General features: G+C 41.5%; 1 protein-coding gene across 1 annotated transcript in view; it reads left to right on the forward strand.

Annotated features, from left to right (window-relative positions):
* LOC306977686 (cadherin-12-like) overlaps positions 1 to 27,964 on the forward strand; it is a 318,442-nt gene that overhangs the window by 200,545 nt on the left and 89,933 nt on the right. Inside the window, exons 6-7 of the mRNA XM_079576100.1 lie at positions 2,244 to 2,411; positions 15,630 to 15,817. Of these exons, the coding sequence (XP_079432226.1) occupies positions 2,244 to 2,411; positions 15,630 to 15,817 (356 nt within the window). The remainder of the gene's footprint in view (positions 1 to 2,243; positions 2,412 to 15,629; positions 15,818 to 27,964) is intronic.

Raw genomic sequence — 27,964 nt, forward strand, 5'->3', positions numbered from 1 at the left:
CGGACCCGAGCTATGGGCTAAAGGGACGGCCTGCCACTTTACTTGACATTATATTGGGATAATGCTTTTACAGAGTATGATTGGAAACATGTGGACTCTACAGAAGTGTGGCCAAGGAGCACATCAGATTTGCACAGTATGTTTATGTGTAAAATAAAAATCATAATGGGAAATATCAACAATGCATGAATCACTTCTGTGTTATACGATGTGAGATTTTGCACTTCAGGTGAGACATGGGAGGTGAAAATATAGATTTTTCATGCAGTGGTCAATGTGGAGATCTTTAGATAGTTTTCTCCCTTAACATCGTTTCATGTCAGAGTATAAAAAAGACAAAACCTACCCCGTACGATGCATATTTTATGCTGTTTTTTTTTGCTGGCGAGCCAGAGCTAAAACATCGCTTCGTAAAGCCGGCCTTCCCATGCGCATTCATTCACAAATATTGACATATTTTAAGTAAGTAAGTTCTTAATTTGTCATTGTAAATAGTGTTCCGCTCCTATTGCGGGTCAACCTGACCAGTATGTTTTTAGAGTTTTTAGAGTAGCTCCTGGAGGAAACCTGGCTGGCTGCCTTCAGTTTCCTCTGATCCTCTGAAATGGGGCAGCGCCTCATGGGTCTGTGCCTGTTTCAGAGCGTGGTGTCCTGCACTGGTGAGCTCCTTGCTCTTCCTCCTGTGCCGCTCCCTCCTTTCACTCCGCTCTACAACAGACTTTCACCATCTTCTGGGAAGAGCTTAGCAGTTACTCTGTTTTATTCTCCAGTCAACATCCATTAGCCAGAACAATAGTAAAGGATAGAAGGCATGTGCGGCTTAACTGTGAGTCTTGCCCGGATACCTTCTCCTTTGTCCCTTCCTTGTTTCCTCTTGTGACGCCTCCACTGTGCTGCAGGTGTGGGAGCTCTTGGTGCGTCATTAGTGTTTCAGAAGAAGAAATGTGTAGATTTCAAATGTCTTTAGCTCATAAGCTAGCTGTTTGTTTACTTTTAAAGGGGCTAGACGCAAGTGTGTAACTGCACCTTCTATATTAAGCTCGAGCATGACGGCACTTCGGGCCGAAGCAACACCGTTTTTAGTGACAGTGCAGGATTTTAGAGGCAGTTGTGGTGAACAGGTCTGGGCTCATTCTACACATTAGGACATTGTTGGAACATGTAGGGGGAGGAAAATACTTAATTTACTTAATACTTAATAAAACATTTTTAAACTCCATATAGTCCCTTTAAAAAGCTGCTTTCTTCAGGACCATTATGGACTCTGCAGTAAAAAAAATAATACTCTGAAAACATGGCAAAGTGTCTTGCGAAGGGTCCCGGGATGCGCTTGAAATCCAGATATCCTCACTATTTTTTTATTTTTTTTTTCAAGTTATATGCCCTATCTAATGTGGTGCATTAAGAGCCAGAGTGTAAAGTGGGCCGTTGAGAGTGAGCGGTCGCCCTTCATCAACAAACCCCAACCCAGCTCCCCATAGTGGACTTCATGTGTGATGCATTAAAAAGTCGAGGCTTTATGTGCCCGTGGACAGCGGAGGAGCCCTCGCCAACAAATCCATGTCTCACCTGCCCTAATTCACTTTTTCTTTAATTTGAGTAGTTATTGCAATGACAACAGCAATGGCCAGTTCATTTTGTTCCTTTCTCTCATTTGAACATTTCAATGGTGTCCAATTGAAATCATTCAATTAAAAAGTAAATGAAATTGTTTCTTAGGCAAAAAACATTCATTGTAATGACTTTTAAAGTTACATTTTGTCATGTCAGGTTGCAAACAAACATTTATTTATATAAATCTTTTGATATTATTACAATTTAATTTTAAAAAGCAGGCTCCAACAGATATGCCCAAAACATTTTTAGTGCACCAAGCTTTCTATCATGTTCCATACTTTGCTGTTCTTCCGTTCTGGATTTCTAAGTGAAGAAGTTCAAACCTTTCACGATCTGATTGGGTCATGAACGTCACACGCAATGAAGATCAATATAATTGTCAGAGTTAATACATTCTCTCTGGGATGCCACAGCAGACTTCTGCTCTGCAATATACTCCTGATAGAAACCTGTCCGCGTAAGGATTATATTTAGAACCGGGCCTGGCATTTAGTATCGAATATATGTCACCCAGTTTTATGCCGGCCGCTTCTCTCTCTGTCGCCGTTTTATCACCTTTGCCTCCGTCTGTATCTCCGGCTCCGTATCTCCTGCTTTATTGTCTGCGTGTGCCGTTCGTCTTGCAGGCATCATAAAGACGGCGCTGCCCAACATGGACCGGGAGGTGAAGGAGCAGTACCAGGTGCTGATCCAGGCCAAGGACATGGGGGGGCAGCTGGGGGGCCTCGCCGGAACCACCACGGTCAACATCACGCTCAGCGACGTCAACGACAACCCGCCGCGCTTCTCCAAAAGTGAGTACGAGGAGTTGGATTTCATTTTATTCACTTAGTTTTGGGTTGTCATGTTCATTGTGGTAATTTCTTCCTGGTTATTATTGCGTCATCTCAGTGCCATGAAGTTTAGTTGTTTTTCCCACTGTTTCCTGCAGAGGGCACTCCAGGCCAAATCATGACCAGGGCTGGATACTATTACATTAATATTACATCATACCAAGTTTTGATGGTGTTGTGTTCAGGGACAGCATTAACTCAAATAAATGATACAAATGTAACCTCTTAACTCCAACCTGAACCGAGCACATTTTCTCCTTCTCCTTCAGTTTTACCTTAATCTAAAAGCTTCTCCACTGGAGCTTACAGCCTCTAGGCCAGGGCAACGCCTCATTTGAAACACCTTGAAAACTGATCTTAGATTTATCCTGCATTGTCATCACTTTTTCGGTGCATTTTTTGTCACTTTTTTGTTGCATTTTTGTCGCCGGTTCTGTAGCTTTTTCATCATATTTTGTAGTTGTTTTGTCGACTGTTTTTTCTGCGTTTTCAGCCTCATGTACGTCTCGTTTTTGTCTCTGTATTGTCGCTTTTTTTCCCAAGAGGTCGACCTGGAGAAATGTGCTCAGTTAAAGTAGGGGTTAAGAGATTAAAAGGGTAACACTTTACAGCAACTACACCTTATTTAAAGGGACTATACGGAGTTTAAACAAGTTAAAACTAAGTATTTTCCTCCCCCTACATGTTCCAGCCATGTCCTAATGTGTAGAATGAGAAAATGACTAACTTGCATCTAGCCCCTTTAACCGTAAAGGCCCTACACCTGATTTTTTCATTTCAAACAATAAAATTAAAATGTTGGTTGAGGTACAAACTCATCTCTTCACAGGGACATGTTTATCGGCACATTTCACAACTTGCAGGGTCCCTTGTCAGGGTCACTTACACAAAAATGCTCAAAAGCTATCTAAAAGTTCATGAAATCTAGATCTACAGTGCTTTCCTAACAAATGTCTGAGTTTACAATATACTAAGGAAGACAAAACAAATTTCATTCCATTGCTAGGAAAAAAAGCAGGTATAGCTCCTTTAAGGGGAGACACGGCAGGTGAAAGTATTGATTTTTCACGCAGTGGTCGAAGTGGAGATTTTTATCTATTTTCCCTCCATTTACATCTTAGTTTTCATGTCAGAGTTTAAAAATGACAAAACTCACCCCGCATGATGCTTGTTTTATGATGTTTTGTCCGCTACTGAGGCGAAGGTAACCCAGAAGTTAGGGATGGGCGGATTGATCGATATATCGATACCAAACGGCTAATTTTTAAGTATCGATTTGGGCAAAATGTATCGATGCTAATTTGCATATGTAAAAAGTAGGTGTGGCAGCAATTTTAAACATAAAAGGACAATTTACATCTTTGTTCTGAGCCAAAACAGTCCACAGGAGCAGGGGATTGAATTAAGCCAGCCATATCATTCTGGTTTAGATTCTGTTTGTCATTAAAGTATTACTTTTAAACTTTTGTGTTTAATTTCACATTTTGTGTTTAATTTCACATTAAAATTGTATAATTAACCAGTTAAAGTAATATCATTTTAATGTACCTATTAATTATATAAAATAACCAGTTTTAGAAATGTATATTGATTGAAATACATTCACCCATATAAAAATGACCAGTATCGGTAACGGTATTGGTATCGAGAAAAATGACCTCAAAAGTATCGGTATCGTAACGATTCCAAAAAATGTGGTATTGCCCATCCCTACCAGAAGTAGCTCTGAAAAAAATAGGTCAATACAATAAAACATTACATTTTAATTTAGCTCAATCCATTATTTAGATTTCGTTGCCCAACATATAGGCAATCTTGGCCATTTTCATGTACATGCCTTATTTTTTATATGGAAGCATAAAATGACAGAAAAAAATGCAATACATTTTTTGCAATACATTTGCAATACATTTTTTTCTCATATTTATATCAGTAATGTTCAGCAAAAGTTTGATATCTCTACATTTTTTCCCCCCCTATTCACCTGCAGTGTCTCGCCTTAAAAATGATGAACTAACACTCAATTTATCAATTCATTAGTTAAGTGTGACTAACAATTAAAAACTACTTCAGTTAATGTGAAGCTGATAATGAATAGTTCTTCACATACTTCACTTACTCATTGTTAATTATTATTTTATTTTTATTTTATCTTTATTTTTTACAGGGAAGGCCCAATGAGAGTACAAGACTCTCTTTTTCATGAGTGCCCTGTTTCATTGCAATTAGTTAAATGTTAGTCACACTTAACTAATGAATTGATTAAGTGTTGATTTGTCATGTATTAAGGCTAAGGTGTAGTTATTATAAAGTGTTACCAAAAATCCTTGCAGAGACGTGAAGACAAAAGTGTCAATGGTTCCCACTTTTAAATTCCACTTCCTGCCTCTTTTGCGGCTGGAGAATGTAGGAATCGGGCAGTTTTAATCACCACACAGATGGCAATAGAGGATCAAGTTTATGATGGCTAGAGTTAGACGACTCGGTCAGATCATCTCGAAAACTGCTGCTCTTGCAGTCAGTATCTATCAGAAGTCTTTTTAGCCAGCTTTGGTCCTTGGTTTATACTAAATTTCCCTGACTTTTTTTGTTTTTTGTTTCTTTACACAGCATACTGTCATTGATGCTATACCGTAAAGTATCATAGTGAATGTTAGTTATTGGACATGTGTCTGTATACATTTTTGAGATTCATTCTACCTATTTTGGTAAGTTACTTATTCAGTTATGTGCTTGTGATTCATCTTTATTCGACCGAGAAAGAGTTTATCCAGAAGGCTGTGAGAGCGGCATTAGAGTTGTTATTTCACAGCTGTGTAAATGGGTCGCACTTGTCCATCTGTTTTTATTGAACTTCCGTTTAAAAATGTTAAAAATAAGTATTTTCCTCCCCCTACATGTTCCAGCCATGTCCTAATGTGTAGAATGAGCTCAGACCTGTTCACCACAACTGCCTCTAAAATCCTGTACGGTCACTCAAAAATGTGTCACTTCGGCCCGAATTGCCGTCATGCACGAGCTTAATATAGAAGGTGCAGTTACACATATGGCCTGAGGTGGCAGTAGTGAGTATAAAATGGCGAACTTGCTTCCAGCCCCTTTAAAGTGGGGGTTAAGAGATTATTGTAAAGTGTTGCACTTTACAATAACTACACTTTATTTAACCATTTTTACATACTGAGATATGTTCTTACCTTAGCTTAGACGAGTTCATGTGTACCTGTCTGGTCTCCACACGTTCCCTCACGTAAACACAGCACAGACGGCGTTAGCATTTAGCCTCCTCCTCTCCTCTATAGCTCCAAACCAGGTGAAGATAGAAGCTACGAAGCTCTTCCACGTTTTCCCTATTTAAATATGGTTACATGAAGTGCTACACGATCCAAGTATAGTTACATAAAACTAAACAATGTGGATTTTCTAAGCGGATAAAGAGGGGAACTATATTGTAAGGCGTAATAGCACCAGGGGTAGTTCGACAGTTGTTCCCCATGTTTACCTTGTTTGGAGGTATAGAGGAGAGGAGGAGAGGCTAAATGCTAACGCCGTCTGTGCTGTGTTTACGTGACTGAGGGCACGCGTGAAGACCAGACAGGTACAAATGAACTCGTCTAAGCTAAGGTAAGAACATATCTCAGTATGTAAAAATGGTGGCCTATTCCTTTTAAGTGTTAATCACACGTAAGTATTTATTTGTTCATGATTAACTAAATGCTAACTCATCATTTATTAAGGCTAAAAAAAGGTGTTTTTATTGTAAAGGGTTACCAAAAGTCTGTGCAGAGACATGAAGACACAAGTCTTAATTGTGCCCACTTTAATGCGATAATGTATACTTCTTATTCATTGTTAATTAGTTATCAAATGTTAGTCACACCTAAGTAATGAACTGACTAATTAAGTGTTAATTTGTCATTGACTAAGGCTACATAAGGTGTAGTTATAATAAAGTCTTACAATCTTAATTGTGCCCACTTTTAAATTCTACTTCCTGCCTTTTGCTGCTGGAGAAGTTGGGCAGTTTTAATCACCACACAGATGGCAATGGAGTTTGAGGATCAAGTTATGATGGAGTTAGACGACTTTGTTTTGGTAATTTACTTATTAATTTATTTGCATGTTATGATTAATCTTTATTCGTCCGAGAAAGAGTTTATCCAGAAGGCTGTGAGAGCGGCATTAGAGTTGTTATTTCACAGCTGTAACTAGGTTTGCACTTGTCCATCTGTTTTTGTTGTACTTCCTTCTGCAAACACGCGTCCTTCCAACAGAACGAGCTGAAGCTTTTCATCCAAACAATGTGAATAACCCCCAAGTCCTACATATTCATTAAGACCAGCATATTGAAGTAAATATTGCCATTGTGTGCAGCTCATTGTAAGCCGCCCTCCCTCCTGGATGCACTCGTCTAATTACCTGTGGGCTCCGCGTATACCATTAAACTTTGTTGCTGAGGCAGTGCTGACATTGTTAAGAGTCTGGACTAAATTCAAGCTAGCTATTTTGTTTTGACAGCGAGCAGCTCCTGGACAGAAAACTTGTGTTTCGAGGGGGACATTGATAATACAGCAGGCTATAACAAGCAGGCTTATTAAGCTCTACAGTGTAAACAGTCGGGCTGGAACAATGGCCTCTGTCGCAGAATCATTTTACTTAGAGGGAGTACCTTGGGTTTTTGAGAGCAGTGCACCTTATTCAGGCACTTAATTACTGTTTTACTTTTTGTGTTTTACAATTGAATGTCTGCCTGTATAAATATGATTTAGCTATTTTTTTTATGTTTGTGCGAATGCTTGACTGAGCTCCTTGTTGCTAATTAGTTGTTGAATAAATAGAAAAATAGTGAAGATTGTAGTAAGTAATCTTTATTTATATAGCACCTTTCACAGGCAAAGGCCACAAAGTGCTTCACAACACAGTAAAAGCAGAAATTACATACAATATAAAAAGGGGTCAAAACAACACAGAAATCATAGCAGCCCAAAAGTAGCTAATTAAAAGCTTGAACAAATAAATGTGTCTTAAGTTCGCTTTTGAAAGAATCAACAGTCAATAGAGCGCAAAGAGGGTGGAAGATCATTCCAGAGCCTGGGAGCAAAAGCCTGGAAGGATCGGTCACCTCTAGTGCGAAAACTCGTACGTGGAACCTTTAGCAGATTCTGATCCACAGACCTCAGAGCCCGCACAGGGGTGTAAGGCTGGACCAGAGCACTGATATAAGAAGGAGCCTGACCGTGCACGGCTCTGAAGGCTAGAACCAGAACTTTAAACTTGATCCTAAAAGACACTGGCAGCCAATGAAGCTGTTTTAAAATAGAGGATATGTGGGTCCTCCTGTTTGTGCGGGTCAGAATTCTCGCTGCAGAGTTTTGCACTAATTGCAGTCGAGAGAGCTCCTTCTTGTTAAGACATGAAAACAAACCGTTACAGTAGTCTAAACGTGAAGACACAAATGCATGGATGATAAGCTCCAAATCATTACGTGAGACCATATTCCTAAGTTTAGAAATTTTCCTTAGTTGAAAGAAGCAGTTCCTGGTTAGCTGCTTACAGTGCTGCACTAATGACATGTCTTTGTCAAAAATAACTCCCAAGTTACGAAGGCTTGGTTTCGCAGACTGGCCTAAGTCACCCAGGAACTGTTTAATCCCTGGATTGAATCATCAGGTGCGATTACCAGGGTTTCCGTTTTGCCTGCATTTAGCTGCAAAGAGTTATCGCTGAGCCATTGTTTTATTTCCACTAGGCAATGGAGCAGAGAGTTTAACTTCTGGATTTCTGACGTTTTAAAGGAACAGTAAAGCTGGATATCGTCAGCAAATAGGTGGAAAGAAACATCACCGAACCTTTTGATGATCTTTCCCAAAGGGATCAAGTACAACAAAAATAAGACGGGACCTAAAACGGACCCTTGAGGCACTCCACACAACAAACCCACAGACTCAGACATTATTTGGTTAGCTGTAACACTAAAGCTACGCCCCGATAAATATGAGGAGAACTACTGTAGAACTGACCCCGACAGTCCTACTTGATCCCTCAGTCTTTTCAGGACCATTGTACCATGTGGCGATCCTGATCCTGAGAACATAAAACTGCATATTATATACCGTCTTGCCTTCAGTTGTTTATGCTGTCAAACACACTACACATATACATATACACTAGGTGTGCACTTTCAACATCACATGCAGGTTGTTATACTTACTAACAACTGGTACCAACACAAATAATCCTGCATAATAGAGTCACAGTCACAAAATCACAACCAAAGTCACAACCAAACAGGACAAAGGGTAATAATAAATAGTAAAGACAATTAGGCTTATTACATCAGGCCATATACTTATTAAGCCCTTATGCATTATCTCCAAACCTGGTGGGCAGCACAGTATAGCGCCACTTGCAATATTAGAGTATGTAGTAATAGAGGCAACATCCATTTTGCATGGAGGCACAACATCGCAAAATCTCAAAGGTCTTTTATCTTACAAAGATCCACACGTTTTTTGCTAACATTACCTAAAATTGACAATTTACAGTCAATGTTTTTTGGTCAAGGTTTTAATAACGTTCTTATTTTGTAGTTGGTTTCTAGTCTTTACTATAGTTTTTCTTAGTCTTTTTTTCCCCAAGTTGTTCTATTCTTTTTGTAGTTTTTGTAACCTTTTTTGTAGTTCTGGGCGGCACGGTGGCGCAGCCTCACAGCACGAAGGTCCCGAGTTCAGTTCCCACCAGGGACGGGGCCTTTCTGTGTAGAGTTTGTATGTTCTCCCCGTGTCTGCGTAGGTTTCCTCCGGGTACTCCGGTTTCTCCTCCCACTAAAAACATGTACAATAGGTTAATCCTCCAGCCAGGTGTTTCTGACGAGCAGCCTGGCACCACATCATGGACATGGGTCCCTGAGGTTGGGCCCTACAGGCCGCCGGGCGACATTGAGGGTGGGTCAAATGCAGAGAACACATTCCTCTAAAGAGATTAATAAAGTATAACTCAACTTAAGTTAAGCCTTGTATTGATCCCATTTTTTTTGTTTTTTTTCTAGTCTTTTTGTATTTTTGTCTTTTTTGCTGTTTGTAGTTTTTCTAGCCTTTGTTTTGACCCTGATTTTGTAGTTATTCTAGTCTTTTTGTAGTTTTTCTTGTCTTTTTTGACACTGTTTATATTTTATTTTTCAAAATTTTATCGAAATTTAAGCACAATATCACAATGATGACCATGACCATTGTCTAAAATCTAGAAAAGGGTCCCGGGCGCAGCACTGTGGTCGCCCTCTGCTTCTGAAAGTTGCTCCTGCACAAACGAACAATGGTTGAAACAAAATGATCAACATTGCAGCAAAGTCTGTGCTATCCTTCCCTTTCCTCAGTGTGTTTCGATGGATAAAGCGATTGTCTTCCGTGTTAGGAAAGTTTCACACGTTTTATCAAATGCAATCAAAATCCGACACCCATTCCTTCCACCAAATGAGAGTAAAAAACATGGCCTGACATGACTGCACAAATTTGCTGCGATCCACACAAACACAATATGATTGCATTACAGAGCCGAGCAAGAGATTTCATAATGTCTGGTCTTCATAATTGTTTTTTATTATTTTTCATTTTACGCTCTTGTAAGCAAAGGTCTGCTTATTTAAATGATTGCATCTCCCGCAGTAATACAACAAATAAAACCTTGCTGTTAGGCGCTTTACTGTCCCACCTTCTATATTTAGATGCAGGGGATCGAGACGGTCTATTTAAAATGCATATCTTCTCCACGATGTTTTCTCATAAGCCGCGAAGAAGCAGATTATTTTGGTTGTATACTGCTCACCCAGGTCAAACTAAATCGGGAGGAAAATAGATTGTAAAAGTAAAGTCGCTGATCTTTAGAGGATATTGCGCGGGGCATATTCCGAGCACATTCGTTCAGTGGCATTATACAAAATGTCTTCCAAAGCAGAAAGCACAAACATGCCGTGCCCCGCCGCTGTCCGCTCTGGTATTTCAAGGAGCCGCTGAGGTCTCCCCTGAATTTAAATCTGAGCGGCCGAATAGTCGGGACGCACACACAAAAATGGGATATTTCCATAATGCTGTCACAGCACAGCGCGGTGGGAGCAGGGGATGCCGTGACCACTCCCAAATCCTCTCTTTGTTGTTCTTTCTTTCTCATCCATAAAGGGCTCACAGGTACAAAAGGTTATACAGGAAAAAGCTGGATATGCAAGCACGCGAACGATAAGTTATGCTGCACAATAGTAGCGGAAAGGCCTCAGCTGTACAAATATTATAGATACATTATTTCCCGTCGGGCCACTCCATAAAATAACTTTTATTTAGTTTCTTGAAGCGGCCAACAGTTGCATTGAGTTTGTTGGCCTGTTATATCCTCCAAGGAGCATAAGGTCAGTATCTCACTGGATAAAACAACATGGATGGTTGGAATAAAACAGACAAAAGATAAGATTACTGTCAATTCAATAAGAAATTGAAACTCTCTCAAGCCCTTGGTGCAAATTGGTGTCAGAATTGAGTGTCCTTGAAGGGTTGGAGTGGACCACAGTGTGTGAACGCCAAAGGAAACAGAGGCATCGAGGGCGAGGAAGTGAGAGGGTCCTGACAGCCCGTGTAGATGAAGCTGTCCTTCAGTGAGTTGAGGACAGCCGGGTCTTGGTAGGTTTGCATTGATGCCTTAGTTAATAGTAATGCATTGGTTTTATATAGCGCTTTTCTGGACACTCAAAGAAGCTTTACATTGAACTATTCGTTTACTCCATACTCGGTGGTGGTAAGCAACAGCTGCCCTGGGGTGGACTGACAGAAGCGAGGCAACCAGTCTGCGCTATCGGCCCCTCCGACCACCACCACTCACTCACGCACTGCATTCGCTAAGCTTCCCGGTGTTCCTAAACGGTAGTAGATCTTTTCATTTACACTTTATCAAAAACATTAATTTAATTTTGAAATGAACAGTGCTTTAAAGGGACTATACGGTGTTTAAAAATGTTCAAATTAAGTATTTTCCTCCCCCTACATGTCCAGACCTGTTCACCACAACTGCCTCTATAATCCTGCACTGTCACTGTCATGCACGAGCTTAATATAGAAGGTGCAGTTACACGTGTGACCTGAGGTGGCGGTAGTGTGTATAAAATGGCCAACTTGCATCTAGCCCCTTTAAGTATAGTATCTCGTCAGTTGAGGCTCAGTAAGTGTTTCCAGAAAAACGAGTAATGAAGTTTCCCATTGCACATTTGGGCTCACAGTACAAGCTTTGGAATCGACTTCCCTTAATCTCGCACTGTTGCTAAAACTTGTTTGATTAAATAATAATCTTGTCAAATGCCGTTATCGTCTGTGTCTGTCTCAACCGGTTATCTTTCACAATGTGGGCATTAAAAATGGATTTGATCAAGTCCATAACATGTGCTTGCACCGTCAGCCAATAACTTTAATTTTCCTGATCTATGTTTATTAGACTGACGACACGCGTGCAAAGTCATAAGCCGCAAACGCTGTCGGATCGAGTGAGTGTAATCTATCTAATGCCTTTAAAAAACATTACGCTCATTGGAAAACATATTGCAAAGGGAAGCGATGATAATTTGGCCCCCCCGTCCTTGATGGCTTGTATTAACGGTGACGAAGTGTCCATAGATGAGCGCGTATCTACCATTAGCAGCCGCTCATCTCAATAACAGCCCGAGCGCCATCTGTTTCAGCGCAGATCTGCACGCGCTATTTCACAGCGCTCCGATACTATTACACTTACAATGCCCTTATCCATAGCCTTGGAATGAAGGTTAAGCATATTTGGGAGAAAACGCTTTTTTCCCTTCAAAAGTGCCTATTATTTATTAAAATGATGGCACCCAAATTCACCCGTATCCCCCGCGCCTTCCGAAACTCAATCCCGGGATCAGCCGCGAAGAAAAACCTTTAAATCCCAGTCAAAATTGAAATGGAAGAATGGGGGGGAAAAAAAATAAATACATAGCAGACGAGTGAAATCGGGAAGGTGTCAAAACATCAGCTTTAAACCTGAAATACTGCACGGGAATTCGAATGAAGCAAAACAGCCAACATTTTGAGAAGAATATCAGGCAGTTTTTTTTTGTTTCAGACTCAATTCCAATTGTTTAGTAGCAACACTGCACAACGTCCTTGAATGAGGTGAAATTTCACATTGTTACGGCTTTTATTTGATCATGCTTTCACTGCTACTGTGTCAACTGAAGTGTATTTACTCGGAAGACCCGCAATATAATGGGGTCTTGTGGACAGGCTGATAATCTTCCCAAAACCAGCTGCGTTTCCTTTAATACTGCACGCTGCATTTCCTATGTGGTGTGTTTTATTAAATTAGACCGACTTTGAGACGCTTTTTAATGCAAACAGCTTCCTAAAACCATGAAATGCTTCTTTACAGCATTTAACCGGCCTCTTTGACTTGTCATATTTCAGCCTAACCTTTCCCCTCTTTAATTCCGGCCTGTCTGCACCAATCCCCTTTCGGCAGGGCGCCTCTAAAAGAACATGAAACGGGTGAGTTTATTCCAAAAATGCTGCTATGGGCACTGACCGTCTAAGCGGAAAAAGTTAAACACAGAAAGAGCTCCACACTTTCTCAAGTTTTCATAAAGACGGCCTGTCATGTTTTCGTTTCCCCTTTACAGCGAAGGGCGAGTAGCTTTTCGGTGCGGATGAAAGTTTAATGCGTTGGTCACACAGCTCCGAAAGTGACTCAATGCGTTTTCATCATGGCCTTTGTATGCCGGATGATGCAATTACGTAAGAAGTGGTAACAATAGTAAAACCTTTTGTAGCATTGTCCTATTTGTGTCGGGGATTACTCGCTTGCTTGTGAGCTGGAATTGTTTTGCCGCAGAGTTTCGCCTGTTCTCTAGTAATGGAATTAAGTTAAAGCGTTGTCTCATGCATCCTCAATGGTTAAGGGTTAGGCTTCAGCAACTCAATCCAGTCGACAGCATTTAAAACTTCGGTTGAGGCGACTGGGAGCCTTTCCAAACACTGAGCTGAGGTGTTTGAGTTGGAAGCGTTTGCCTTCCATCTCAGGGGCTTCTACCCACTCATCTGATCAGACTTGGTAGTGAAGCTGGTATTTAGACTCTCGCCGTCACCCTTCTCTGAGTCAGGACTTCTATAGCTGGCTTTGTGCAAACATTAATAAAGTTGGGCGATGGCGGTACTGACTTTTGCCCTCATGAGTGCCCAGAGTTTGAACATCTTCAACTCAAAACGACCCAGTTCCGTTGTTGACTTATCGAAGGCAAATAAAATAAAGATTGTACAGACCTGATCCTTCGCCCGGCGCAACAACAGCGTTGCTCAAGGCGAAGTTGGTATCTTGAACACAAACAACAGTACCAGTTCCAGTGATTTCGCCGGTAGCCTGGGGGTGTGGTTCGTTTCCTCTTCACTCTCTTATTTACATTAACAGCCTCGTGCTTCCTATAAAGGACAAACTACAACTATTTCTCCCACTGTGAGTTAAACACTGTCCATGTCCAGAGAGAGATTGGTGATCCCATATTGCTTGAGCACAGGGTTCTCCACGCCACAGAAATGTGATCAAATCATCAGAACATGCATCCCCCATTCCCCAGTAGCCGAAAATCTTCCAGTTCAGGAAGGGAATCTTATTTGTATAGCGCTTTTTCATATGACACAAGTCACACCCAAAGTGTTTTACACATGAAAGGGAGGGGGGTTCATTCACTCCATGCTGATGGTGGTAAACTACATTTGTAGCCACAGTTTCCCCTGGGGTAGACTGACAGACGCGAGGCTGCTCACATCTGCGCCAACGGTCCCTCCGACCACCACCAACCACTCACACATAGGCACTGGTTGAAGTGGGACCACTGCTGTAGTATTGTCATGGGTGTCTGTCCAGCCCATATACTGCGCCAGGTATGAAGTGGATCATTAAACACGGCGCCACATGTCTTGTGTAAAAATCCAATGGATAAAAAAATCAGAAGAAACACAAAAGTCCAGTCGAAGACATCCAACGCATAATCCTTAATTTGTCAAAGCTGAATCCATTACATATCGCCTTGTCCATTCTTCATATGGCCCACTTTTTGCAAAAACTTACCCCTTATATATGCTTATGTTGCCGACACAGCTTTTCCTTGGACACGCCCCTCTGTACGCTTCAGTAAGATTCCCTGAGCTCTGGTTGACCCGCAATGTAGAGCGGACTATACACTCTGCCATAGATACTGTAACCCCTGTAGTACTACACCAGCCATGATACCTGCAAGGAAGGAAGCTAACCCCCTAGTGGATAGTCTACTCATTACAGCTAATTATGTTCCCACGGTTTTGAACACTAATCTTACTACTTTTTACTTTTTCCCTTTACCTTTGGTTTATGAACCTCGACACTAAAACACAGAATGAAAGAATAATTACACAGGCTTATAGGGTGCCTAAAAGTCTGCGTAAAAGTCTAGTCTATAGCCTGCGTTTAGAAATGCAAGTCTTCTTCTGGTACAAGTGGTGATCGAAGCATGTTGAAATTTATGCACAAGCTTGAATGAGCCTGGCAACGCAAACACAGTGGAGTCAATTTCACTTTGATATCCTCTTTCTCTCTGGTTAACGCGCATATCTTGTGCTATGGCGTTACAAAACAGCCTTGCATAAATCAAGCCCAACTCTCCCCTATAATGTGAGGCCTAAACTGCTTGCTGTTTACTCGCTTTCGACCTGCAAAACCCCTCTCTCATGTCAACCGCTCTGATCCCTCTGTAGAGGCTATCAAAGCTTCCCCCTGCGTTTGTTGATCTTTGCATCTGAACCGACCAATTACAAGCGCCGCCGCGAACCTTGATGTCCGAACTCGCTCCGCAGCGAGTAATGTCACGGATGGAGCCTGACTTCACACACGGACCGAGGCAAAGCAGATCAGCTCCTGGGATGTGGCAAAAAAAAATCTCTACCTTCATGTTATATTGAGTGATGATAGTAAAGGTGCAGTGGGGAAATGGTCAACACTCTCGTCTCGCCACAATAATGCGCTGGGTCTTTTGAATGACCCAAAAGCAATAACACATTGTCGTTTTTGCCATTCATACACCTACAATTGTACTAAAAAAGGAAACACAGAACTAATATGTTGCTATTTACACCACTGACCTGCCGTCCTTGCGCTTGCGTCTAGGTTTCTTTCACCTGCGCGTGCCCGAGTCGTCCGCCGTGGGGTCTGCCGTGGGGAGGATCAAAGCTCACGACCTGGACATCGGGAGGAACGCGGAGGTGGAGTACACCATCGTCCCGGGAGACGGAGGGGCCATGTTCGATATCACCACCAACGAACACAACCAGGAAGGCATCATCATCCTCAAGAAGGTAAGACGCTGCTTAAGGTTACGAACAGTGGGATTTATGAACACTGTAAATGTGTTGGTGGGAAACGTCTGACTGTGTTTGAGGTTTGATTGAGTGACATTGAGTGCGTTGTGATTCATGATCCAAACTGCGGGTTTTCAATCCACCGCTGGGCTTCAGAGATTGAGAGAAATACAACTTCTTAAATGTCACTTTTGTTGGTGGATTTCTGGTTACCTGCTGTGCCACTGTTGCCCCAATGTGCCTTCTTATGCTACTCAGTTAACCCCTTACTCCCCGCCTTATTTTCTCCAGTTTGACTTTACCCTAATCTAAAAGCTTCTAGACTGGAGTTTACAGTCTATAGGCCTGAGTAATGCCTCATTTGACAGTTAAGACCTGCAAAACTGATCTAAACAAATCTTTTTCCTTGCCATGTTGTTGTTACTTTTCATTTTTAGCATTTTTGCCAACTTCTCCATGATGTGGAGTCAGGCTGGTGGTCAGTATCAGCTGGCTGGAGGATTCACCTATTGCACATGTTTTTAGTGGTAGGGGGGACCGAAGTACCCGGAGGAAACCTAGAACATGCTAACTCCACACAGAAAGGCCCCGTCCTGGTGGGAATCGAACCTGGGACCTTCTGGCTGTGAAGCGGAGGCGCTACTATGCCGCGTTTATGTCTCTTTTGTTGCATTGTCATCCTTAGTTTTTGTCACATTTTTGTCACTAGTTTGTTGCCCTTTTGTTGATTTTTTTTGGTTTCTCTTGTGTGGCTTTTTTTGTCTCGTTTTTGTCGCGATTTTGACGCTTTTTCCAAGAAGCTTTTAGATTTGGTTAACGCCAAACTGGAGAAAATGTGCTTGGTTCAGGTGGGAGTTAAGAGATGAAACAAAACAGTAATAAGTCACCACTATAGTAAAAGGGTCACACACACAAATGTTTTGTTGGACCGGCTTTAGCTTTGACTATGACACACATATGCTTTGGCATTGTTTTGAAGAGTTTCACACAATCCATCCATTGTTGCGAAGATTTTTCATCAAGATCTTGTTCTTGATGATGGGAGAGTGCGACCACTGTTATGTTAAGATCTGGACTCTGGTGGCCATTCCAAGCATGAAAATTATGTCTCATGCTCCCCTCATGCTTTGTCATCTTGGAATATATCATCAGGGAAGAAGAAATCCATAAATCCATTGATGCATTCAGATCATGAGTGCCCTCATTCTTTGGCCCCAAATACCTCTCAACCTGACGAACTGCAATAACCCCAGATCCAGGTGGTACTTTTTTCCCCTCCTCCAGGCAGTGTGTATTACTACATCAACACTTTTCATTTTTTACATACCATCTGCAGTTGTGTGAACGCTGCTTCCCTCTGCAGCAGTCGTCGGTTACACTTGATGAAAAAAACAATACTCCCATCAAAAGCACCCACGCTTGTGTGTGCTGCGCAGCGGCCATGTTGCCAGCTGTTGTTTACACCCGCTGTCGTCTGCTGTTCAAAGCGGTGTGAATGCAAGCGGGAGCAACAGAGAGCTCCAGGATTTGATACTTTAGCCAGAGCGAAAGTGCTGTGTCTTTAAGATGTGAAAAAAAGGCTTGTTGCAAATGAAGCAGTCTCGATGGGTCCGTTTTCAAAGCAATGCCCACTGGTTAGACTGGGAAGTGTTTTGATGCAGATTGCTTATGTAATCCAAGTATCTGCAAATAACTCCTCAGCTTTGGAGCCACTTGGGTGAAGATATTCTCCTCGGACTGACCCGATCTGAAATTGTTGCCTTTAAAAAAAAAGTGTTTTATGTACGCCAAGTCGCATGTTTCATGCTCATAAAGATGCATGCACAACAGCCAGATGATTGAAAAACTAAATCTAAGCTCAACTAAGTGGCAGGAAAAATGTATGGCTTGTATCAGTCTGAGTTGAGTGAAATCGACATCCAAAAGGTCATGAACCCCAACATAACAAAAAATAGACCTCTCTTTCAGGAGTTAACTTACTTAGCTCAGGACACACGCTGAGGAGGATTGAAAACAGGGGTCTCCAACCTCAAACAAGAATGTTGGTGTACTTTTGCTTCACAAATACTTGCGTAAAATGTGACCTAGGTAAAGTTCACCCAGGAGAATTAGTCGCCAAGATGCTGTTTGAATGAACATTACGAAGTTTAGTACTTATATTTTACAATACTGACCTGTTCGCAGACTGTGTTCAGTATGTTCAGAACAAACAGAAAATGCATCTAAAAGCACATAGATTTGTAGAAAGTCTTTGGCGAGCTACTGGTAGCTCCCGAGATCCCAGATTAATAATTTACTATGAAAAAGGAAGTAGAATTTCATGGTCCTTTTTGTCTATGATCATTGTTAAACTTTTTTGTGTAAAGTCCTCATGACAGATATTTCAGTTAAGATGTTTCATTGAAATCTTAATGCTTTTGGTACAAATGTGGGAAAGACTTTATATTACACTACCCTTGATACATTGTACCTGCCAAATTTAGTACAATGTAATGTGAAGTGTAACAATCTGTAATAGCTTGTACCTATGTAGTACATACATAATGGTATAATGTGTATTTGTACAAGTTATTACAGATTGTTATAAAGCAGTTTACAATGTACTACACTTTGTCAGGTACAATGTATCAAGGTAGTAAAATAAAGCATAAAGCATAAAGCATATGTGGTAATAATGGTTTTCTTTCAGTAGGTGCCCTGTAAAACAATATCCCCACTGAAAAAAATGGACGAGTGTCAAGTTTGATCCCACAACCTTTTGCATTAGAATCAGCAGCTGTCCTCATTGAGCTAAACAGGCAATAGTCTGGTAGACTGACCCACGCTCAGATGTTAGACACTTATGTAAGAACATGTTGTGAATGAGGGCCAAAGTGCATATGCTTTTGAGTCGGATGGTTTAAGTTTTCTGAATTATGTTGATCTGTATTTCATATTGTAGGTGCAAACGAATGACCACATGGATGATGATGAAGTTGAATGTATCTTTCCTTGATAAATGTGAGTGCTTTTGCAGGCTCCCTTCATACATTACTCTGAATACAATGTAAAGATATAACAGCAAGCCTTCACTGTATACACCTGCATCTTTACTGACACATACGGCCTGAACCCAACTTTTGCATTATACATGGGAACAAACAAGACTGTAAATAGTATTCATATGGCGTGAGGGATTGAATTATTTTGAAGTATAAGGCAAACAAGAATATAGCAAAGAGCAGCAAAGAAAATCCCCAAAGAGGAGTGAGTGATGGGTTTAATATAGAGGGTAAACATTTTACTGCCAATAGAAAAAGAACAGAGAGCTTGGATCACATCAGAAAGCAGTACATAACCTATATACTGCACACTGTATAATGGGGCAATGATTTGGGCTGGCGTGAATGCATGATCACAAGTGGCTTTACATGGAAAACGCTGGTTCAGCAGGAATTTACAAGCTAACGCTGTAATGATCAAGAAACTAGCCCAGATATGGAGTCTCTGGTGGCCTGCTTTAGTGGCTGTGTATGATCTATTGCAACACTTTGCAGTAGCTTCGACAAAATGCATTGTGTACCGGTCTTCTAGTAAAGTTTTAATGATTATTCGGAATAAAAAGTATCGGTATCGTATCGCTCCGCAAAATATCGCGATATATTGGAAAATGGATATATTGTCCCTGTGAAGAATCGGTGTTGGAATGCGTTGGAGTTTTCATCACCACAAACAGTCTCAACTGAAGCAACTCCGTCAAACAGCACAATGGCGCGGCGGTAATTCCTCACAACTCTGTCTGTGTGGAGTTTGCATGTCCTTCCTGCATATGCATAGGTTCCATCCAGGTGCTCCATGTTCCCTGACCACAAAAAAAGTAAGTTAAAAAGGTAAAATAGGTTCCCCCCTTGGGCCAAATCCAAAATAATCCAAAATAATGAAATACTGGGTGTAGGCAGAGGATTATAAACATTGAATATGCCCAAAAGCAGCAATACGATATGATTCTCTTGGCCATGTTACCTTATCCCATTATATTACTTGTTCGGAGAAAAGTGGATGTAACAAATGTCTTTCTCTGCGGTTTCTGTGATGTGTTCAAAGAGCCTCACACTATCCTGCTTTGTCAAAGATATCAGTGATCATGGTTAAACACACTCTTAACACTCCCGTGCACTGCTGCCTCTCATGCTCATGCTGTCGCCATTGATTTTGCATAATAGAACAGACATTATGCCGCCTCATATGGGGGAACGGAAGATTAAAACAAAGGAAAACATGCTCTATAATTAAAATATGCCATTTGCAAACAGTGGGACATTTGGCAGATGCCGAACGTTAACGCCATAATCTCGGCTGGTGTTGTCATAAAGCTAACTGTTTGACAACTTTGGCGACTGTGCTTTGAACATGCAGCGGAGACGGCGGCTCTCCATCTGGACTTATGTGCTATATAAAGCATAGTCAGGGCCCATTGCCAGCGCCATATGCTGCTGTTGCTAAATGGATTAATAGATCCAAAGCGCTCTGACCCGTTGCACTATCGCCGGCTCGTGGTGGTAACGGCTTTGATCTCACTCCATAAGAATCTCATAAAGCCGTTTCAACTTCCTCATACGGGCTGAGTGCCCTTTTGGCTATATCACTTCCATTTATATAAGAGCAACAGGACTAGGCAAGTGCAGGACCAGAGCTATAACAGACGCAGAGATGGGTATAATCGCACAATTATTTTCTGCGAATGTTCACACACCAAAATCGCCCACTGGTTTTAGGGCAGCGCTTCTCAACTAGGTGTCCAGGACCCAAAAGCACGTCACAAAGTGTCAGTGGGTCGTGAGTCTTTCTCACAGATGTATCTACTGGAAAAGAAAGAAAAGCACAACCTGAGTCTGTTGAAATCACTATTTTTGAGTTGTTTCAGAAGCTTTACGTGGTTTATTCAACAATAATTTGTAGGACAGTCCAGTGTTTTACCTGGTATATGACTAGTATCCATCCATCCATACATTCATCTTCTTCCACTATTCCGTTTCCGGGTCGTGGGGGCAGCTGTTGGAGCGGCCCACATCACATGGCACCAGCCCCTTATGGCTCCTCTCCCTCCCTATGGTAGGTCCACAGAAGGACGGCCTCATGGTTCTAACCAGGCCTGTTGGTCTCTCATAAGGGGCTTCTGAACCGCTCTTTGTCCGACCCGTCAACAAGGACCTGTTTGCCATCGGAGACCCTACCAGGGGTACGAAGCCCCCGACAACAGAGCTCCAGGATCATTCAGGCGCTCAAACCCCTCCACCATGTTAAGGTGGCGGTTCCAGGAGGGGATATGACGAGTATATGAAGTTTTTTTTTTTTTTTTTCTCGACAGAATTTTTAAGTTATACTTGAAAATGGTCCTAAATAAGTTTACAAGCCTGATTAAGCCATAAGTATCAGTATTATCAAATGTCTGTCCCACTGCATTTCACCCATCATGTCAGGGAGTGAAACGAAATGCATTTGTCATCGTCATTAAAAACAATGAAATACAGTTTAGCAACTGCCGAGGCTGGAGAATTGGCACAGTTTACGCGTTAATTGGATGGGAGAAAAAGTGGTGGCTAAAGGGGAAAAAACTTCTCGTTAACTCCAAATTAATTGGTGCAAATTGAGTTTTAAGAGGTTCGTTTTGCCGTGTTACAGTGTTGTTTCCTTTTCACAAGCATCTGGAGATTTCGTGCATGTTTGAGTCATCTTTGAGATCTGATGAGGCAGAATGTGACAGTTTGAATACGCCATTTCAGAGGAATATAGCATTTTCGAACCAAGATAGTGATCAGGAAGCGTTTTTAATGATCACCAAACAGCTTAAAAAGAAGTGCCAAATACACAGTGCTAAAGTTTATTCTGTATGGATTGCACACGGTTTAGCTGCACGTAAGTGAATACATCTTATCCAAAGTAAATCATTTTTCATTTAAAGTGCCTCTTGCCGGAGGTGAAAAACCCCATTACAGCCACGAGCAAAAATTAAAAAAAGAAATATAGATCTTCAGCCACTGCAATAATCTCCCAACCACCATCACTTTAATAAGTCACGTAATCAATAATACATGCCTATACATTAAGAAACGTGGGTGTGATTGTCTAGAATGAAAAAATGAAAAGCCCTATAGCGAAAATTGCAATCATATATAATCATATGAATCAGTTTGATGTACAGTGAATTGTAGACATAGTGTTCCAGCTTTAATGCAAGCTATTAAAGATGTTTTTGTCTATTTATAATGAGGGTTTGTAGGGTTGTTCATGATTATTCCATAAGCATGACCTACCTGCATCACCAGATACTTATTGATTTATTCTTGACTTATTCAATCTTACAAAAAAGCATTTGGTATTATAAAGATATTGTATACATTTTATAGAAACCTTCCAAATTGAATTAAACGAGACTATACCCCTGTCTCTCGAAACTCTTTGGCAATCTGTTTGAAGCAACAGCCACATCCAGATTCATTTCTCCCACAGCATTTCAGAAGAGAATGGGGTAACGGCTTTATGGCATATTGAAGCAGGCGCACACTGACAGGTAAATATCAAGGCGCTGACATTTGGTAGTGTTTTATCACGCTCATATTGTGGAAAATACAGAGTGCAGTGTGGTACGAAATGAGCCCTTTGGATAGTTTTCACTGTTCACAAGGCAATGGCTGAGTCTCATCAATGTCATTCATTTAGGTACAGGAAAAATGTTTTTTTCCAGCTGTGATATAAACTATTTTCTTGTCAGCTTGCAACATACCATATGTCCTCATGTATTTCTATAGGCAGGCCCTTGTGGTGGTCTTTCCAGAACTTTGGATTTTAGTTGAGGTTTACCATTTTTGTTGCAGTGGTGAAACAGTGACAGCTAAATGCCAATAAAGTAAAGCCCAGCGATTTGTTTGTTTGTTTGATTCTTAGGTGTTTTGGGGGTCTGTAAACAAACATTTTTCAAACTAGGTCTCAGAGTGGAAAGATCTCTGTTGTTATGGCATCTCCGCAAATTTTCTTGGTGTTTTTATGTATGTGCTTTGCCTTAACTTTAACCTGATTGTAATTTTGTATATCTCTTTTTGTAAGGAACACTGAGTTTCCTTGTGTACGAAGGCAAGGCAAGGTAACTTTATATATACCGAGCATTTTGTACACAAGGCAACACAATGCGCCTCACAAAATATGTGCGAAATTACAATCAGGTTAAGTTAAGATGAAGCATATACAGGTACTTAAAAACATCAAGATCTGGTTTAGCTCCGTGGTTTGGCCTTGAAGGGAAAGTGCTGACGGCATAGGGTTTGGTCCAGCTGTTTAAAGGGACGATACAGAGTTTAAAAATGTGAAATGATGTATTTTCCTCCCCTACATGTTCCAGCAATGTGCTAAGGTGTAGAATGAGCTCAGACCTATTCACCGCTATTGCACAGGTGTTGATTCGGGTCCGAAGTGCCGTCATGCACAAGCTTAATATAGAAGGTGCAGTTACACATATGGCCTGAGGTGGCAGTAGTCAACTTGCATCTAGCCTCTTTAGACCTCCTCTCGCAGGAGGAAGATAATTATTCCTGTAATGGTTCATAAATTTATAATGAATTAGCTTTTACTTGGTCTCAGCATTAGCTCAGTTCTCCAGAGCAGGTAGTTCCCACACAGTTCATCTCTTTTCCTCTCAAAAAATCTCCAAAGCGAGCTGCCAGGTCAAACACAACAGTCCATCATTGTGCTTTACGAAATGCGTAGTATAAATAAAGTCATCACAGGGCCTGCGTTGTGTCTGTTATCCAAAATATACTGACCTTATAATGAGTTTTATTGCACAATCTTCTGCTCCAGGTGACAAGGAGAAAAACACAACAAAGTTCAGTTCGCTTCCATCCACGGTGAAAGTCCGATCACTGGCAGTATTTTTTTGCTGTAGTCACTCAAGCTTCGAAGCATAAATCCACCTCCTCGTCTCCTCTGTAGATCGTAAATCCAGTGAGAAGTTTCATATTTCCCAGCGGAGGTTTTGTTACTCATTCGGAAAGTTTACAGTCTTGTTCTGTTTTCTCAGCGTAGCGTCACAGCGCCTCACACAGGCCTGGCAGATGTATTGCGGTGTTTTCACAGTGGGTGCACACATTTACTGAGAAAGTTTCTGAAATTATTAGCGTTTTGTCTTTGTGTGGATTTGGCCTTAGGTCAACCACTCTACCACTTTGAGCAGCGCGCATCATTTTAACTATAAATGTAGTATACGGACAGGGAGAAAACAAGAGCACTCTTAAGGCTTTTAGCTGTTTTTCTTCAGTCTAGTTGGTCTATTCTTCTAAGTAACATTTACAGACTTTATACTTTTATCGCATACTACTAAAAGGGAAAGAAATCATGAACATACTGCAACTGCTTTTGAGTCTAAAATGGCAGAAAATGTGTACCAGTCATGTCATTGTCAAGAGAGATTCACCTACTATTCTTTTTTTTTTTCCAAATCAAAATGGCTCCATGGAGATCAAAGGCCCTCTCCCTTCTACATACAATGGTCCGGATACCGCGTGGAAATACATTGGAGATCACCTGTTTTCCAATGAAATGACACAAAACTGCGCCTCGCCTCGGGCACAAAGGGGAACCGAGCCTCCGCAGAATGGCTCCTCTTCACTGTGACTGATGGGCTGGTGCTGTCCCGGGCTGGAATGGCTCTGTGCAGAATCAAACAGCCTTGTGTCAGGTAATTCTCTCTTGCCCTATCTTTTTTTTTTTTTTTTCAAATCAAGGCTTCCCTCAAAAACCCAATTCACACGAGCGCCTTTCTTTTCGGGAAATCAAGCTACAACTCATGCGCGCAGTAAAACTAGCCTCGGCATGAATAGTTATGAGGGGACGCAGAGGAATAAAAGGATAGAGGGAGATCCTATATGTCCTTAACATTTTGTAGAATCGACAATAAAGCAAACCGAACTGAGGCTTTTATAACTACTACTAAAAACATAAAGTAAAAGAAATCAAGTTTGATGAATTGCCCAATTATCCCCTGCCCTAATAATTCGGTAACTGACCCCGTTTTTATAAGTCCCACAGTAACACAAGGACAGGTTTCTAATTCCCTTCTCCTCCATTTAACCAGGAATTCACTGAAATATAAAGAGGTTGTTAAGACAGTTTTTACACCGATCATCAGTAGGGACGAGCTGTGATCGGAGAAGAGGGTCAGGAAAAATAGGTCAGATGGGTAAAGATTTAACGATGTGTTTTTATACTTGAAAGACGAAGAAGAAAAACAGCTGGAGTTGTTAGTGCTCTTGCATCACAGCAGCAAAGTGTTACCTTTTGTATCAGGATTTCCAACGTTTGGGTGGGTCACTTTCAAGTACCCCCCTATATGCACTCTGTTGCCCCAGTGTTATTAAGTCAAGCAAGGGACAAGTGATGCTTTTCACTGTGATCCAAATAGAGCTCAGTATTGTGTCGCCAAAACCAAAGTTTCCTGGGATTCCTGGCACATTCCATATTAATAAACGGACAGAGATATTACAATGTAACCATACTGCAGGGTAAAAGCCACATAAAAGCCTTTGGACATTGTGTTTGTGTTGCCTTTCTAATATTGTTTTAATGTTTTCAGGCATGTACGGACATTGTATGGTTATACCCCTTAAAGGCACTATACCTAAGTTTGTACCGATTTTGGCTTTGACTTTTAGTGAAAATGTGACAGAAGTATTTTTACAGTTGCAACCTTCCTTTTGGAGTCAATTTTTTTTTTCACAGATGACCACTTATACAACATATTTTAGTGAAAAAAAAAAAAAAGAAGTAAAAAACGACTTGGTGGATTTGCTGTGTGTGTTATCAGTCACTTTCTGTCTCTCTCTTTAAAACCAAAACAAAATTAGGCTAGAAATCGGGGAGTGATCATTGACTCAGACCTGAACTCAAACAGCCACATTAAAGCAAAAACATCATCAGCGTTTTACCATCTGAAAAACACATTGCTAAGATCAGAGAAATAGTGTCAAAACCAGACTTAGAGAGACTTATTTCTTAGACGACTGTAACGGCTACTCACTGTCAGAGCTGCAGTACAACTAGAACGCTGCTGCTCAAGTCCTGATAAGAACCAGGAAATAAGACCATATTAGTCCAGTGCTCCGGTCTCAGCACTGGCTTCCTGTCGCTCAGAGAATAGAATTTAAAACAGCTCTGTTACAAGTCTATCCATGGTTTAGCACCAAAGTACATATCTCATCGTATGAACCATCTGGAGCCCTGAGAACTTCAGGGAGGGGTCTCCTGGTGGTTCACAGAGTCAGGACTAAACACGGTGAGGCTGCATTTCAGTTTCATGCTGCTAAAATCTGAACCAGTCTTCGTGAAGATGTGAGAAAGGCCTCAACTATGACAATGTTCAAAAATCCAAGCTGAAAACAGTATTTCATCTGCACACTTGCTTTCTGCTATAATTCATATTTTTTTATGTTGACATTTTAAAGATTTTTTTTTCTGCTTTCTTGTAATTGTATGAAACTGTGAAGCACTTTGAATGTGTATGAATTGTGCTCTACAAATAAACCTCCCTCGCCTTGCCTAGGAAACGTATTTTGTCGTGAATATTCTCCATCAGTAATCTTTGTGCATCAGGGGTTGCTTTATATGGAGCTGAATTTTAAGCAAGTGGCTGTAACATTTAACATTATGACCGCCAATAATAGTCAGGGCCACATAATGTCAGTTCTTATCACTGTGATTTCATCCCTGCAGTCAACAGCAATAACCTGTGCGGAGCAGATGTCAACAGATTACAGACTGTTACATCCCCGAGCCATTTGGGGACAACATTTAATATAACCCCTGTGCTCCCTTGCGGTCGGCCAAACTCCACATTAAAATACATCAGCCGATCAGCACGAGTGCTACTCAAACACAGCCCGCCTTTTCCCCCTCTCCAAAGCCCCGCACCAGGCAGGGGACCCCTGCTGAGAGCTTAAATGCCATTTGTTGTCAGTGCTATTGACGTGGAGTGGAGGCAGCGGGAAAACTGCAGAGTGCACCCTGTTTGCATTATGCAGCAAGGCGAGAGATGTCTCTGCGCTGTGGAAAAAGCACAGGAATGTAAATGTCAGGAGGTGAAGATGAGAGTAAGCAACGCTTTTTTTGATGCCGGGATGAGATGGATCTCCCCGGAAATGACTTGTGTTGTTGTTGTTCCCAGCGCTGTTGGTGTTCACCTGACTACCAAGGCGCTTGTGAGTGAACTTTGTATTTAAATGTAGGCCCACATTGTCACAATAAGAATGATATAGGCGTAAATAGCGGCGTTCTAGATGTTCAAAGTCTGTACAATTGATGCAATAATCATTTATAGTATACTGTACTGTATATTGTGTTGTGGAAAACTGCATTTGTATGGGGATGGTGCCGCAGATGGTAGCGCCGGTTGGCTGCCTCCTAAGGTTGTCCTTGTTTCAGAGCGTGGTGTCCTGCACTGGTCAGCTGCTCCACCTCCTCCTTCCTCTTCCTCTTGCGCAGCTCCCTCCGCTCCACAGCAGTCTTTCACCATCTTCTGGGAAGAGTGTAGCAGATTAATATAATCAGTCTTATTCTCCAGTGAACGTACATCAGTCAGAACAATAGCAGGGATAGAAGAATTGTGTGGCTTAGCTCCGAGTCTTGCCCAGATACCTCCTTGTTTGTCCCTTATTCGTTTCCTGTAGCGCCTCTTGTGACAGCTCCACTGTGCTACAGGTGAGGGGGGCCTCTGGTGCCTCTTCACACACTGTTGTTGTGTGGTTGGGCAAGGCACTTCACCCACCTTGCCTCCAGTGTATGAATGAGAGTGTGAATGGGTGAGTCCTAGTAGGTGAAAAAGTGCTACATAAAGTTGAAACCATAACCATTTGTAGCCACAGTAGCCTCGGGATAGACTTGCAGAAGTGAGGCTGCCAATCTGCCACTTCGACCCAAGCTGCGGTACCTGGAAATCCCTCACCACCATATACATGGCATATGTATATGCCATTAGAACTTGTCTGGGCTTTTTAACCCTCATTGTTTCCTCTGTCAGTCGAGCATACTCATTCACGTATGTCCATTAATCATCTCTTACTGATAGGTACCAGTTCTCTTACTGATAGGTAACAGTTCTCTTACTGATAGGTAACAGTT

The sequence above is a fragment of the Gobius niger genome (assembly GCF_951799975.1).
Source record: "Gobius niger genome assembly, chromosome: 18".
Classification (NCBI taxonomy): Eukaryota; Metazoa; Chordata; class Actinopteri; order Gobiiformes; family Gobiidae; genus Gobius; species Gobius niger.